At 42.5% G+C, this 13,562-nt stretch overlaps 2 protein-coding genes across 8 annotated transcripts in view; both read left to right on the forward strand.

Annotated features, from left to right (window-relative positions):
- Positions 1-13,562, forward strand: part of LOC139609909 (FERM, ARHGEF and pleckstrin domain-containing protein 1-like) — a 52,301-nt gene that overhangs the window by 30,226 nt on the left and 8,513 nt on the right. For 3 of the 7 annotated variants that reach the window (XM_071464958.1, XM_071464956.1, XM_071464957.1), the window contains 9 exons: positions 863-977; positions 2,383-2,530; positions 3,464-3,559; positions 3,705-3,871; positions 3,966-4,034; positions 4,217-4,292; positions 4,682-4,916; positions 11,920-12,128; positions 12,605-12,694. In XM_071464958.1, coding sequence (XP_071321059.1) covers positions 863-977; positions 2,383-2,530; positions 3,464-3,559; positions 3,705-3,871; positions 3,966-4,034; positions 4,217-4,292; positions 4,682-4,916; positions 11,920-12,128; positions 12,605-12,694 — 1,205 coding nt within the window. The remainder of the gene's footprint in view (positions 1-862; positions 978-2,382; positions 2,531-3,463; positions 3,560-3,704; positions 3,872-3,965; positions 4,035-4,216; positions 4,293-4,681; positions 4,917-11,919; positions 12,129-12,604; positions 12,695-13,562) is intronic. The other 4 variants (XM_071464962.1, XM_071464961.1, XM_071464959.1 and 1 more) reach the window with 4 other exon arrangements.
- LOC139609912 (uncharacterized) lies at positions 4,923-6,316 on the forward strand. Its single transcript, XM_071464970.1, has one exon. The coding sequence runs from the start codon at positions 5,144-5,146 to the stop codon at positions 6,182-6,184; it is 1,041 nt and encodes a 346-aa protein (XP_071321071.1). The 5' UTR covers positions 4,923-5,143; the 3' UTR covers positions 6,185-6,316.

The following is a 13,562-nucleotide window of genomic DNA, read 5'->3' on the forward strand; positions in this document are numbered from 1 at the left end:
AAAAGCCTTTACTTCAACAGCTTCATAAAGCCAGCAGTGTTAGTTTCCTTGTGAAAAAGAGCTTCGGTCTCACTGTGGGACTGACCATAAATCAGCAAATACACCTTTATTACGTACTATATTTCTTCTTGGGGTATTAAAGCAGCTCTTATGGCCCAGAATGAACAGAATAAATGATGCAATGAGCATCGTTTCAATACAAAGCTGTCTCTCTCATGTGTTCAGGACTCGATATGTTGCCCTCCTGCTGCTCTTATGGTTTACATATTATATTTACATATTCCCTTATGCTTAAAACGGGTAACACTATGCATGATATTTGAATGCGCATGGGAGCTCTTCCTTGTATTTGTATTTTCACACCTGCTCGCTCAGCTCTCTGCGACTGTTCTTATTCAGCACCGTATCTGCAGGACTTATTGAATTTATGGATTCGATTCAGTCTCGCAGGCACAGGCGAGCTACAGCACAGCCTGCTAAGGGATATCACTCGGTTGCCGCGGTAACCATCAGTGCTGGTGTGTGTGTGTGTGTGTGTGTGTCTGTCTGCAGGTGGTACAGTATGAGGGGTTATTATTGCTGGTATTGAACAGATGGAGAGGCATGCATCAGCACACTTCATCTGATCTACAGTAGAATAGACTGAGATAGAGAATATATAAGATTCAAATGAACAATGCAGAGAGGAGTAATCATTTCCTCCTTAAAACTCCCTGGCCTCCTTTCTCTCCACAGTCTTATTTAATCTTCTCTTGACCACCTCCGTCACCCAATTTCTTTTCATTTCCACTCCAAATAAATATTCAATTCTCCCCCGTCTGCCGCCTCTCTTTCCTCTCCCTCCCGTCTGTCCCTCCCTCAGCGGAGATAGGCGACTTCGATGAGACCCAGAGCTGGCAGCACCTCCTGCACAATAAGTACCTGCCCGACCAGGACGCCATCAGAGACAAGATCACCGACTGCCACCGCAAGCATGTGTGAGTTATTGTGTGCATGAAAGCTGCTTGAATGTGTACAGATGGAAACATTCAATGGATTTACATATAAAATATTAAGTGTGTGATTAGTGATTAGATGCTTTAGTTGATAAGAAAACTATGCAAAATGCCAGCTGCAATTTCATTGTTTGATATAAAGCAGAAAAAACAGTTAATCCTAATATTTGAGAAGCTGTAATTATCATCACTATGAGACTTACATGTGTCTCTAAATGTGAGGACATGTGTTCAGTAATGATAAACACGGACTGCAGTGATTTTCACAGCATCTGAGCTTTAATACCAAGAATGAAATAACAACGTGGGTCATTCTGACCGTTACAGGAGCAGCACTGTTTACCTGGAAATAGCTGATCTAGATTATCCCTGCTTGGAAAACAATACTGAGCCCAGCTTTAATCTGACTGGGGATCAGTTCCTAGGTGGCGTTAAGATTGAAGGTATCAGGAGACATAGTTTTTTTTTTTTTTTTTTTTTTTTTTTTCATAAACACACACACATACACACACACAGAGAGCACATGTACTTTCACAGTACTGTAAGTCTGACCCACAGAGATATTTATCTGTTTATTCAAAGAGCACTTGCAAACACACACACGCCCATTACACAATTACACCCAATCTCGTACGTCTCTGATGCAGAGATGTTTATCTCTTCAATCACATCTGCTCATGTGCACATACACACACTTTTAATCTCGCCCCCGCAGAGGTGACTATCTGCAAACATACGACTTGGCACTCCCTCTGTGCCCCTGGGCCCACACACACACACACACCTATGTTCTCAGCTACACTACAGCTGTGCTTTCCTCATTGCTGTTTGCAAATCAATGACAAATGCATTTCCCTGTTTTCTGCAACTGTAAATTCCCCTAAAAAAAAAAAAACAAAAAAAAACCTTCTTTAACCACAGCTGAAAACCAAACCTCCGACCTGTTAATTATTCGTCCTGGTCACACTCTGCGCCACACACCCCTTCTGTTTCTGTGGGCTCCTGCCCTCCCACTCCCATCCCTTCTCCCTCACCGACACAGGAAGGAAGTGGCTAATTCAGCAGCTCATACAGGAAGCAGGAAGCTATTTTCAGATTTTGCGAGGAAACAAACTTCTTTTGTGGTCGATTTCTTTCCTCCCACAGTGGGCACCACCATCTGATCCTGTGGTGTGTTTTAAGACTGTTTGTTGTTCCTACATTCACAATCAATGTGGAGGAGAAACCTAACATATGGTACATACTGTATAAACAGTGACACATGGCCACTTGGTGAGGGATATTCATTAGCCACAAGCTATGATGTATTGCCTTTTAAAATCAGGTGATTGGTTAACATGTTGATTGATGGATAATTACTGGGCTGATTGATCGCTCTCCTCCACAGCGGGCAGACTCCAGCAGAGTCCGACTACCAGCTGCTGGAAATCGCTCGGCGGCTGGAGATGTACGGTGTTCGCCTGCACCCAGCCAAGGACAGAGAGGGAACTAAGCTCAGCCTGGCCGTGGCACACACTGGGGTGCTGGTTTTCCAGGTAAAACCCTGCTTATAAAAGTTCAATAGGGGGGTTTAAGGCGAAGTGTTGCATAATAGAGAAATATGGTTGAAATAATAAGAAATTGGCAGAAATGGAAACAAAGAAAACTGACTTTGGTCTGTGTGCTTTTTAATTCTACTCTTTTCTGCATTATACATATTTCTTCACTCTGTGTGGTTTGGTTTGGAGTAGAGGTGAAGTCTTTTTACTTTTATCATTCACTTACGTCATCAAATCCTGGTTTAACAACATACCTGAAATTCTGAAATATTTTTGATGAAATGTAGGTTGTTGCAGAGACGAGCACAAGGCTGCAGATCTAGCTTTGACCAGACTGGTATGAGATGTAAATTCCTGAAATAGTTTCTTTAAAAAAAGATATATTGTTTGGCAATGTCTTGATTTTCTCACGTCACGGTGGGAGGATTTCTTGAGTGAATACAGAAACATGAACTGAGGCTAGATGCATGTTCGAGCATAAACATAGTTGCTTCAGTCAGGATTTCATGGTTTAATGAAGGCACCTTCCCCTGTTACGTTAGGAACCAAAGAGAAGACGCCCCCTCTTTTGACCAGACTGACCCCAATTACGTTCAGTCTGCACAGTTTCTGATTTTGCTCACAAGTTTTCAAAGAGTGCTGGGATCTTGAGAATTTAGCTGATATGACAACTTGGTTAATTGGTCCATGAGGTTTTGTGGTGAGCCTCCACCCAGCGTAGCAGGGAGGAAGAATGCACCGCGTGGTAGTTTTCTGGGCGTGGAGAATATATTATTATGTGATTAGAAGTTGTCAAATTTAGTCAAGCAGAAACTGTATTTTGGGTGAAATGAAATGAATTATTTCCACTCTCTTATCTTCTCCCTTGTGAGATGATGAATTTCTCATGAATATTAACCAGATTCTCAAAATGTCGTCTCCTTTATTTAGGGATACACAAAGATTAACGCCTTCAACTGGTCCAAGATTCGCAAACTCAGCTTCAAGCGCAAAAGGTTCCTAATCAAGCTGAGAGCAGACCCCGCAGTAAGTCTGCATCACACCTTTCTTTCTTGCTTTCCCTCTTTCTTCTGCCCCTTTTCTCTGTACCTTCCATCCCTCTTCCCTCTGTGTAATCTAGACATCCGCCCTGTGTCTCTTCTTTACTCATTTCTGCCTTTGCGTCCTCCAGCAGAACGCCCACCACGACACGCTGGAGTTCGCCATGGCCAGCAGGGATTGCTGTAAGGTCTTCTGGAAGATCTGCGTGGAGTATCACGCCTTCTTCAGGCTCTTTGAGGAGCCCAAGCCCAAACCCAAGCCCATCCTCTTCACCAGGGGATCTTCGTTCCGGTTCAGGTCAGCAAAGGATAGACCGGGAGGAGAGGAAACAACTTTACGATTGTCTTTCATTTATTTTTCATCACCTGCTCATCTCTGTTTGTACCTGCAGTGGTCGAACTCAGAAGCAGATCATCGATTATGTGAAAGACTCGGAGCTCAAGAAAGTCCCGTTTGAAAGGTGAAGCTCCCTCCTTTGTCTGATTTCCGCTCCAGCGACAGAAGCACGATTGCGTGAGACAGACCCCAACAAATCCACAGCAATTAAAGTTGCAGCAGGGACACAAACCAGGGATCACATTTCTCTCTTTGCTGATTCGTTGCACATGTTTTGACCTCGTCTGTTCGCTCTGCTCTTTTCAGGAAGCACAGTAAGATTCTGTCCAGCAGCGGCATGTCCCCTCAGTCTTCCTCCTTCAGATCACAAGTGCCAAAAGAGGTAATGCACATTTTAACTACAGTCACTGAGCTTATTCCCCCATAGTCTTATTTATTGCTTTTCTTTTCCTTGGAAAGGTTGTACACATTTACAGGCTGTTTTCGTCTGTTTTTATTACTTCTCCCTATCTCGCTGTTTAAATCTGGAGCTGCTCTGTGGCCAAAAATACAAAGCTGTTTTTGTCCAGAGCAGCTCCAGGGAGTAAGAGTGTGTGTGAATGTGTGCTCTCTCTTAAGCTGTTCCTGTAAATAACAAATTATTTAAAGTCAGTAATTCAGTTTAAAGAGCACAGTTGTTTTGTTTTTTTTGTTTTTTTTAAAGCTCGTAATTTCTCTCCTTTTCTCCGCTTTAACCCATCACTCCCTTTTCCCCCTGTTTCTTGTTTGCAGAGTGCCATGTCTGTCCAGTTAGCGGACCAGCCCGACGCAGCCAGATTGGGCCATGAAGCTGAATCTAATGGTTCAGAGGCGCCGCCACTGGTCACAGCCTCCGCCAACGGTTTCCAAGACATACCTGCAGCGCCTGGCTCAGACCCGCTTCAGTCCAGACAGATCCACCACGGCACCGGATCAGCGCCGGAGCAGCAGCTCCTCAACCCAGGTCCATCCTGCAGGGCAAACAAAGGCAGCAGCTCTTCTATTCCTTACATAGACTGCAGCGACATAGACAGTGAATGTGATGTGACTAAGAACAATAGGGCCACCAGGGGCCACAGCAATGCAAATGACAGCAATGAGGATGAGCCTGCTGCATATAATAATAAGCGTGAGGGTAGTAGTCGCAATGGGGGGCAAGTTGGGAGTCTGTTTGGGGTTGTAAATGGGTTTTACCACACCAATCACCAGGGGCTGATGCAGCAGCATCAACAGCAGGGTACGCTGGGTAACAGAAACAATGTAGATCAGGCTCCAGCGTCTAACAAGTTTAACCTGAGTCAGGAGCTAACAGATGATGAGATTTTGTCAAACGGAGGTTCGTTTCATGGCCGTCTTCCCCTCCACAGCACGCTGCTGGATGAGATCTTTCAGGGTCGAGACAAGCGAGGCGCCGCGATAGGTCGACCGTTAGGGACCGGGACCCGCAGTCAGTGCTCCAGCCCGGTGATCAGCAGCTTCCACCACCGCACAAACTCGGTCAGTCACGCCGAGATGACCAACGGTCACGCTCAGCCGCGCTCAGGCCCACGCTGGGATGACGGCGGACATTATTTCAGCAAACGCCCGGGAGTGGTCCCTGTGGAAACTCCCACTGTCCCGCCGTCATCCCACCCACCGAACCACTACGGCAGCTACTCCCCGATCACCTCAAACCGCACACCACCACATTTGGCCAAACCGTATAGCAACAACAACATGAGGAACCGCTCTGACACTGATCCCTTCATTCTTAGCCAGCTGACATCTACTCCCATCCACCACCGCGACCCTCATCGCCCCGGGCTGCACACCCAGGCCCCTTGTTCTGCCCCCATGGAGCGAAAGATGATCATAACTAATGGCAATCACGTTGGAAACCTCATGGCTCCAGGTCAGGCGCGATCCAGCACGGTGCAGCGGTTGTTTGGCCGTCAGGGAAAACCCAACCTACACAACAATCTAAACCAGCCGGTCCAGATGATCGACGGCTCCACCAGCAGCGGCACTGACACCAGCGACACAGAGTCAGACACGGGTAGCAGCGCGTACAGCCAGCCGTTAATGTACGGCAACCCGGCGGCCGTCAGTTCCCTGAATTCAGTCAACTCGAACGGCGTGAACTCGTCTCCGCTGCCTCGGAGCAAGTTCTCCTTCGGGAGTCTGCAGCTGGGAGAGGGGGAAGATGGTGAGGGAGAGGAGGAGGGATGTTACCACTTTAATGAGGAAGATATAAGCGGTCGGGTTTTTAGCTGTTGAGAGGGATTTGAAGAAGAAAATAGTTGAGCTTCAAATTAACCACTATTATGCACAATGAATATAATCCTGTAACATCTTAATTCAGTATATAACAGATAAACAGTTAGTAACAGACACACATTTTGAGCATATTTTTGAAATGTTTTTAACTGTGGATAGAAACACCTACAGTACCTGACTTTTAGATGAAGAGATCATCCTTTCGTTGCTTCTAAACCTCACAATCCTCACTAATTTTGTATTGGATTTTATATGCAAGCCCCCTAGACAACGGCTGACCTGAGTCTAACTTTACACATAGTAAAGATTGAAGCTGGCAATTTGTCAAAAGGAGAATCAACTAAAAGCCTCGAGGCACTTTTGTCAGCTCTCTGTAAAAAGTTAAAGAATGAGCATGGATAATATTAGAAGGAAAACCTTCCTTACAATGTGCCATAACTTAAAAACTGTACAGGAGTACGTGCAGATCAGATGAATAATACAGATTTTTGTAGCGAGGTCGGGATATTGTTATAGAAATTTAAAGAAAAACTTTCAATTGTGTAGTGTTGTAGTTTTTGTGAGGAATTTGTCCTCCCAGTAATCATTTGATAGCATCGATATAATCCATGTTAGTCTATTTTATTTAGGGGAAATTCTGCTGATTGTAGCCGATATTTGTACATGAGAAAAAACAATGTTTGTTGTTGAGATATTGAGGTGTTGAAGTGAGATAAATTGACCTGAAGGTGGCATTGATTTTAGGTGAAATGTGAGGCTGCTTCTGAAAGCTGTCGAGTTGACCAGGATCTGCTGCCTTGCTGTATAGTTACACCCTGATAGGACTCTGTTTGTAGTAATGATGTTTTGTAGCTCCCTGATGTAGCATTGTCTCTAAAATCAAACTTTTCTAATTATTTGACTGTTGTCTGGTGCAATAGAAGGGCTTTAAGATGATAGCTGGAGTTTATTAAGGGATTTCAGTGGGGAGTGACGGAGGTTTAAAGGGGAACACAGACACAGTTTGTGAAGCAGTGTGTGACTGCTTGGACTGTGTCGGACCACAAGGAGAACGTGAACTGAGAGATAGTCTCCTTTAATTGTACATTATATTTGAATGTTCTTGGTAGAGAATGGATTATACTTAGAAAAATACACTTGACTTGTAGGAAAATGTGTTTCATGTTAAAGCTTCTGGGATCTGTTGGAGGAGGAGTGCTGTAGCTAATGCTCAGTCTGCCTTCATATTCGGTTTTGGCCGAGCTGAAGTCCTTTTCTTCAGAGCACTTTTTCATACTTCTAGTTTCTGTCTGTCTGTTGTGGGCAACTTGCACTGTAATTTGGATGTTTGTGGTAGAAACGTTTGTTGTAATTCTCTTTTGTATTCACCATTAGTGGAAGATCAGGAATTTTAATAGATTTGTAAGTTCAAATGTTAGGGAAACAACATTTATATATGTATTTTTGATAATAACTGAAGGTCCACATGTGTCTACATTTCTACTTCAGAACTGGACGCTACTTTATTTCTATAACTGTATTTCTTTCTATTATTCTGATTTTTCTTTTCACGGTTTTACACATTTCACACACCTGATGATTAATAATCAAACCTGCCAACTTTCGTCCTTAGACCTGTGACCATCCATAGCTCTCTGCTTTGCTTGGCTTGGCCCTTGGCATGCTCGACTACCACACAACAAAAAAAAGGAAACTCACTGTTATCTTTAACTTTCTTTGAATGCTGTTTTCTCTTCTGTTACAATGCTGTGTATATTGAAGGTGTGCTGGCCTCCCATCCCCATCACTGTCATTTGCTGGCTGTCTGCTCACTATGACACTTTTTTGTTTTCTCTGCAAAACTGAAATGGGACAAACTTTGCTGAATTAAGTTAATGAGCCGAGCTTCTCTTGCACTGAACTCCCATGAAGAAAATGTCCTTATTTCCCAGAAAGTTTCCCAAAAGTCAAAAGTAAAAAACAGTGTCATCCTCTTTTTTTTTTTAAATTCAGAGGTTTTTCTGTTTTTAGCCATACTGGTGACATGACTCACAGGATGACACATGGGTTGTCATGAAAGCTGGTGCTCAGGATGAATTGCACTAACCTGGTGATTTGACATTTCATCTCAATTTGTCCAATATTTTACTCGATGAACAAATACCTGCAAAGCTAATGACATTCCCATCAGCTTTAGCTGTAGTTTGTGTTCAGTGCTAATTAGGAAGTGGTAGCGTGCTAAAGTGTATTTGTCGAAATGGTAACATTAGGCCTATATCAACCTGTTAACATGCTGACATTAGCATTTAGCTTGACGAAGCTGGAAGACTGTGTTTTTGGGAAATACAGACATTCCAGTGAGTTAAGGTGGATTTTTTATTCAGTAATGACCTTTTAGCAGTCTACTGTTTACAGTTGACATGCATACTTTTCTGAATTTGGATCTGCTTTGGAACTAAAGGTGTTGATGAATAACAGACTCACAATGCATAAAAACATAAGTCTAAATTGTGCATATTCAGAATCAGCACCAATTTCAGGAAACTGTATCGGACTTTTTTGCCCTAAAACACAGAGGTTCAAACTATGAGGTGACTTAACTTGGACAAAAAGTCATCAATATTTTATTATCGAAGTTAAACAACCTTCTCTTTCCTCAGAGCTACTGCTTCTTCCTGAAACAAATGTTCATGCTTTGTAAATGCACTGGTTGTAAGCATGTTTTTTTGGAGGGGGAATCCTCCTCAACACTGTTTTCTCACCATTTTCTTTTCTTTACTCTGAATGCATGTTAACCAGGCAAGCGACGTCCCTGCTTTTCTGTCATTCTGCTCTGCTTTTTCTCACTATGTCACTTGGTGTTTCTGTCACGGGGCGCAAAATGGTTTCAAATGTTAGAGAAGCCGTCGGTGCAGCACAACAAAGAATGTTCAGGTTTACATTTTTCCGGACACAAACTCCTCCTCACTTCTCGTGGGATGAGTTACAGTTTTCATGCCTTTCTCATTACTGCAACCTCATGATTAATTAACTGCACCTAACTGCAATATTTAGAAACCATTTGTGTTTTGCCCCAGGTTTCCTCACTGTGCACAAGTACGAAACAAGGGCAGACTCAACTCCAGTGTTCTTAAAACAGAGAGTGAGAGGGCGAAGGTAGACAGACACAAGTAAAGTTAAGCTTAATGCAAATGTAAGTGCATAAAAAAAAAGATATCTTTGAGAGACATGGTATTATTTTGCAAGGTGTGAAAGTCTGAGTATTGTCAGATGATGGACACACGCATACACACACATACATAATTGAATACTGGAGTTGAGTCCACCTTGTCTTCCCTTTCACTGTCACCAAAATAGCACTTGCAGCAAGTCATTTCCATTGAGGCTTTTTTTGTAATATTAATGAACTGTACATCCAGTGACAGACTGATACATTGTGATTTTGTATTGTAATTTGTATGTTTTTGAGTTAATCAGAGCCAAATTTGCTAGATTTACTTTAAAAGTTAAAGTAAAATGATGGTAGTTTCTTTTGCAGTTTACACACTGTGATGATGTGATCGTGTTTGGGTGATATTGGGCTGCTTGAAACACTAGTTGGACAACTATTTTCTTGTAAATTAGATTAAAGTGGTACACGTTGGCGTTTAGCATCACATCTGTGCTTCTCTTTCTGTTTACATAACACGCTTTTTACTGACTGACTTCTTTTGAAGGGATAAACTGGCTTTGTGGCCTTTGATTGGTGGCAGTTTGAGTTTGCATGTCCCATAGTATGTACTTGATTTCCCATGATGCTTGCCAAAGCTGTAGCACGCAGAGTTTGTTGAGTGACAGGCTTTGTAGCATCTCTAAAGCTTAAGATCATAATAAGTGCTGGACATGCAGAGGTCAAACTGCTGCTGAGGAACTGCCACACAGTCTTTATGTTCCTTAACAAAAGACAGGCATTGAGATGATCCATTTTTCTCTTAACGCACACTCATTTTATGGCCTAAAGACGCACTGACTCGCTGGTTTTCTGTCACTCTTGTAACACCTGTATTCCTGCACACCTGTCCTTTTTGATTTTCATCTCAAAAAACTTTTTCTGATGTTTTTTTCTTTACCCTTCATCTCTCTTTTTAACACTGTAACTGATTGTGAGCACTAGTGTCAATAAAAAATGACCTTGTATGTTCGAAGAAAAGGGACTCCAGAATTTTCTGTAGAGGGGACCAGTGTCCAACCATCCCCCGCCCCCCGCCCCTCACACACCCACCCACACACACGCCCTGAACCTGCTTGAATTGTGAACCCTTCCCCTGTGTTGTGTTGTGGTAGCTAGACTGTAGAGCAGTGCTTCTTTTTGTTTTGTGCGATGTTCAGTGTGCACACACGATTCAACTCGTTTCTGTCCATGTTTCATGTTTTCTAGCTTCTGTTAGCTCGTTGTTTCACCTGTGTCTCTTGTCGTGGTAGATTTTAGTTGTTTTCTGTATGGTGGTAAGTTCTTTTATAGCACCCGTCACAGATCTGCACTCAGTGGTTGCCATGGTTTTACCCATGATCCAGTTTGGTGTATAACAGTGGACTCTTTGGAAACTTTGCATCTGGGCAAGTATAAAGTCACAACTTAGTACCATGTAGTAAACCTCTGTAGTGACCCTAGCTATAGTGAAAAGTAGCCTTAATATTTTATTTTCTGTTTAGATGATAATAATTTCCCAAAAAGCTGCATAAGTTGATTTCAGCTACAGTCAGACCAGACTCCTGTTAAAAAACAGATCATTTAAGCATCACAACTATCCAAACTATCTCATAACTATAGAACATCATGCCTGTAGTGCATTGTAAGGGAAATGAAAAGACTGATAAATAATAGATTGTCATAATGCAGTCCGATTACTTTTTCAACTAGGGCTTGAAACAATTGATCAATTAGTGGCAGAAGATTAGTCAGTAACAGTTTTGATGATGGAGTTAAGTCATTTTTCAAGCAAAAAAGAAAAACATTTGTTTGTTCCAGTCTCTCCAGTGTGAAAATTTGCTGCTTATATATTTGTCATGTGATTGTAAACTGATTATCTTTAGGTTTTGAACTGGATCAGCTTTTTAATATGCATGACTGCATAAGTTGCCTTTTCCCCTTACAAAGCACAGATATGGCCTTTATGAAAATAAACTAACCTGTAGCTCCTTACTAACCATGTACTTAACCTTTATTGTTATTTCTTTCCATCTTCTCTCCCTTTTTATGGTGTTTTCTCCATGATTTAGATGAGGATCCGAATAGATTAACAGAGTAGATGTAGTTTTGCTCAGAGTCAAGAGATTGTAGCATTTTTGTCATGTGGTGACCTGCTGGAACATAACAGCTGCTCGTTTTGGTCCTGACTCATAGTTTAAGATTGATTGTGCAGGATTGTCCAACCATGAAATTCCCTGCCATTCTGGGTGCCTACATTTAGAGGAATATGTTCACATTTTGAGCCGCTAACTGCTGAAAATCTGAAAATAAAAAACGCATCAGGGTATAAAGAGTAGCCTTTTCCTGAGGAAAGAATGAAAATGCCGCTGTAAGAATTAAATGATAAGAATTTAATGGCAGAGAATTTCATGAAAGTAGCTAAACAGCTTTCATATTGTACATAAAGAACCTACAATAACACCATCCCTTATCCTCTCCTACCATCTTCTCTCTTATCTCACTGTTTTCTATTCCTGTCCCCATCTCCCTGCCCTTTCCATTTTCCTATTTTCCTTTCCTCCCCCAGGAAGTCCCGCTTCAGACGACTCTCCGCTGGGAAGTCCCCATGTGGTTGTTAACGGCAACGGCTCAGTAAATGGACAGGGGATGGGCAGCACAGGTGTCCTGGGTCTAGGTCAGAGTCCTGAGGGACGGCAGCTGTCACCACTCACCAGCCCGCTGCTCACTGAAGCCGGATACGTCCGCAATGATGATGAGGACGAGGCGAGGAGGAAGGTGGGTGTAAAGATATGGAGGCGGAGGAAAATTTCAACTCGCATTCAAAGCGCTATTCTTCAGGGCTGCTTGCAGTGATTCATGGACTACGTTTACATCTACCTACACTGAATTGGCCAATCGTGGACTTTCTAAAGTGATGCGTCAGAGCCACATCCTGTTAATCATGAGCACCTCACGCATCATTCAGTGTATCCAATAATAGAAAGGATATCGAAGATGCTGGCATTTATCTATTAAAGATGGATATTGTAACTTTTTAAAGGGAAGCTTAACTTGAATTTTGATATCCTGTAAAACATGTGAATGTTAATCAAAAGCATTTCCATAGAAGCTCATTCCAAATTCCTCTTTCTCATGATTTATGTGCTGAGGACTAAATATATGGATAAACAGATTAAAGCTGAGGAATTTATCAACGGTTTTATTTGCTGGACAGATAGTTTGATCGATCTCATCTTTTGGTTTGTGTCCAGAAGTTTCCCACAGACAAGGCCTACTTCATAGCCAAGGAGCTGTTGACCACAGAGCGGACCTACCTCAAAGACCTGCAGGTCATCACAGAGGTGAGGACTTCTAAACATCTCTGCAGAAGCTACACTGGCTGAGAGAGAGGTGCACGCAATGCCATCTGTGTTAAGACCAGGAGCTTGTCTGGCCAAGTGTAAACACATTCCCGAAAGTACACAGCCCTGCACAGCACGCGAAGAGACAGTGAGCCAAGTTCGGTCTCTTTAAAGCCTTACTTCTGGAATAGCTGCTTATTTCAGATCCTGAAGTTTTTGACAGTGAAGAAAAGTTGGTCTTTTTAAAGGTTCATGTGTTGGGACCGTGAGTCAGGAGTTGGTTTGTTTTTACAGCCTCAATATTGGTAGAGTGAGCTCAGCCTGGTCTTTTTAAAGCCAAAATATATCAGGACAAGGAGCTAAAATCTGTCTTTATTTTTTTTTATTGTGAACCAAAATCACAAGCTAATGGTCTTTTCTGTCATGTGACATTAATATTACATTGTGTTCCTGTGCCAGTATTTTTTACCACGACTCAAGGCTGAGGCTCAACATCTGAAGGTTTCTGAGCATTTCTCTTGCTCGGGACAGATGACAGATGGAAATACAGCTTCGAAGGGAGCACAATAAAGTTCCTTGTGTTTTTTAAGTGACATTCACCCTTTTGTTTTTCACCAGAAAGGAACACATCTGTTATAACTTGCCTCCTTTTAAGCGAACAAACGTGTATCCTGTTTATTCTTTAAGGCTAAATCGACTTTTAGCTGCCAGCTCTTTAGTTTACAAGTCGACCTTCTAAAATCAACACACTCTGCATTCACAAACACAACATCTGGATCCTGACTCCTGGCATGAAGTGAAGCTTCATGTGTGTCAGACTTTGTCTTTGGCCTTATTGGGATTCCACTCTGTTGTCTGTCTGTTTTTA

The sequence above is a fragment of the Trachinotus anak genome, unplaced genomic scaffold (genome assembly GCF_046630095.1).
Source record: "Trachinotus anak isolate AG129_WGS33_773 ecotype Australia unplaced genomic scaffold, CSIRO_AGI_Tana_v1 ptg000026l, whole genome shotgun sequence".
Lineage (NCBI taxonomy): Eukaryota > Metazoa > Chordata > Actinopteri > Carangiformes > Carangidae > Trachinotus > Trachinotus anak.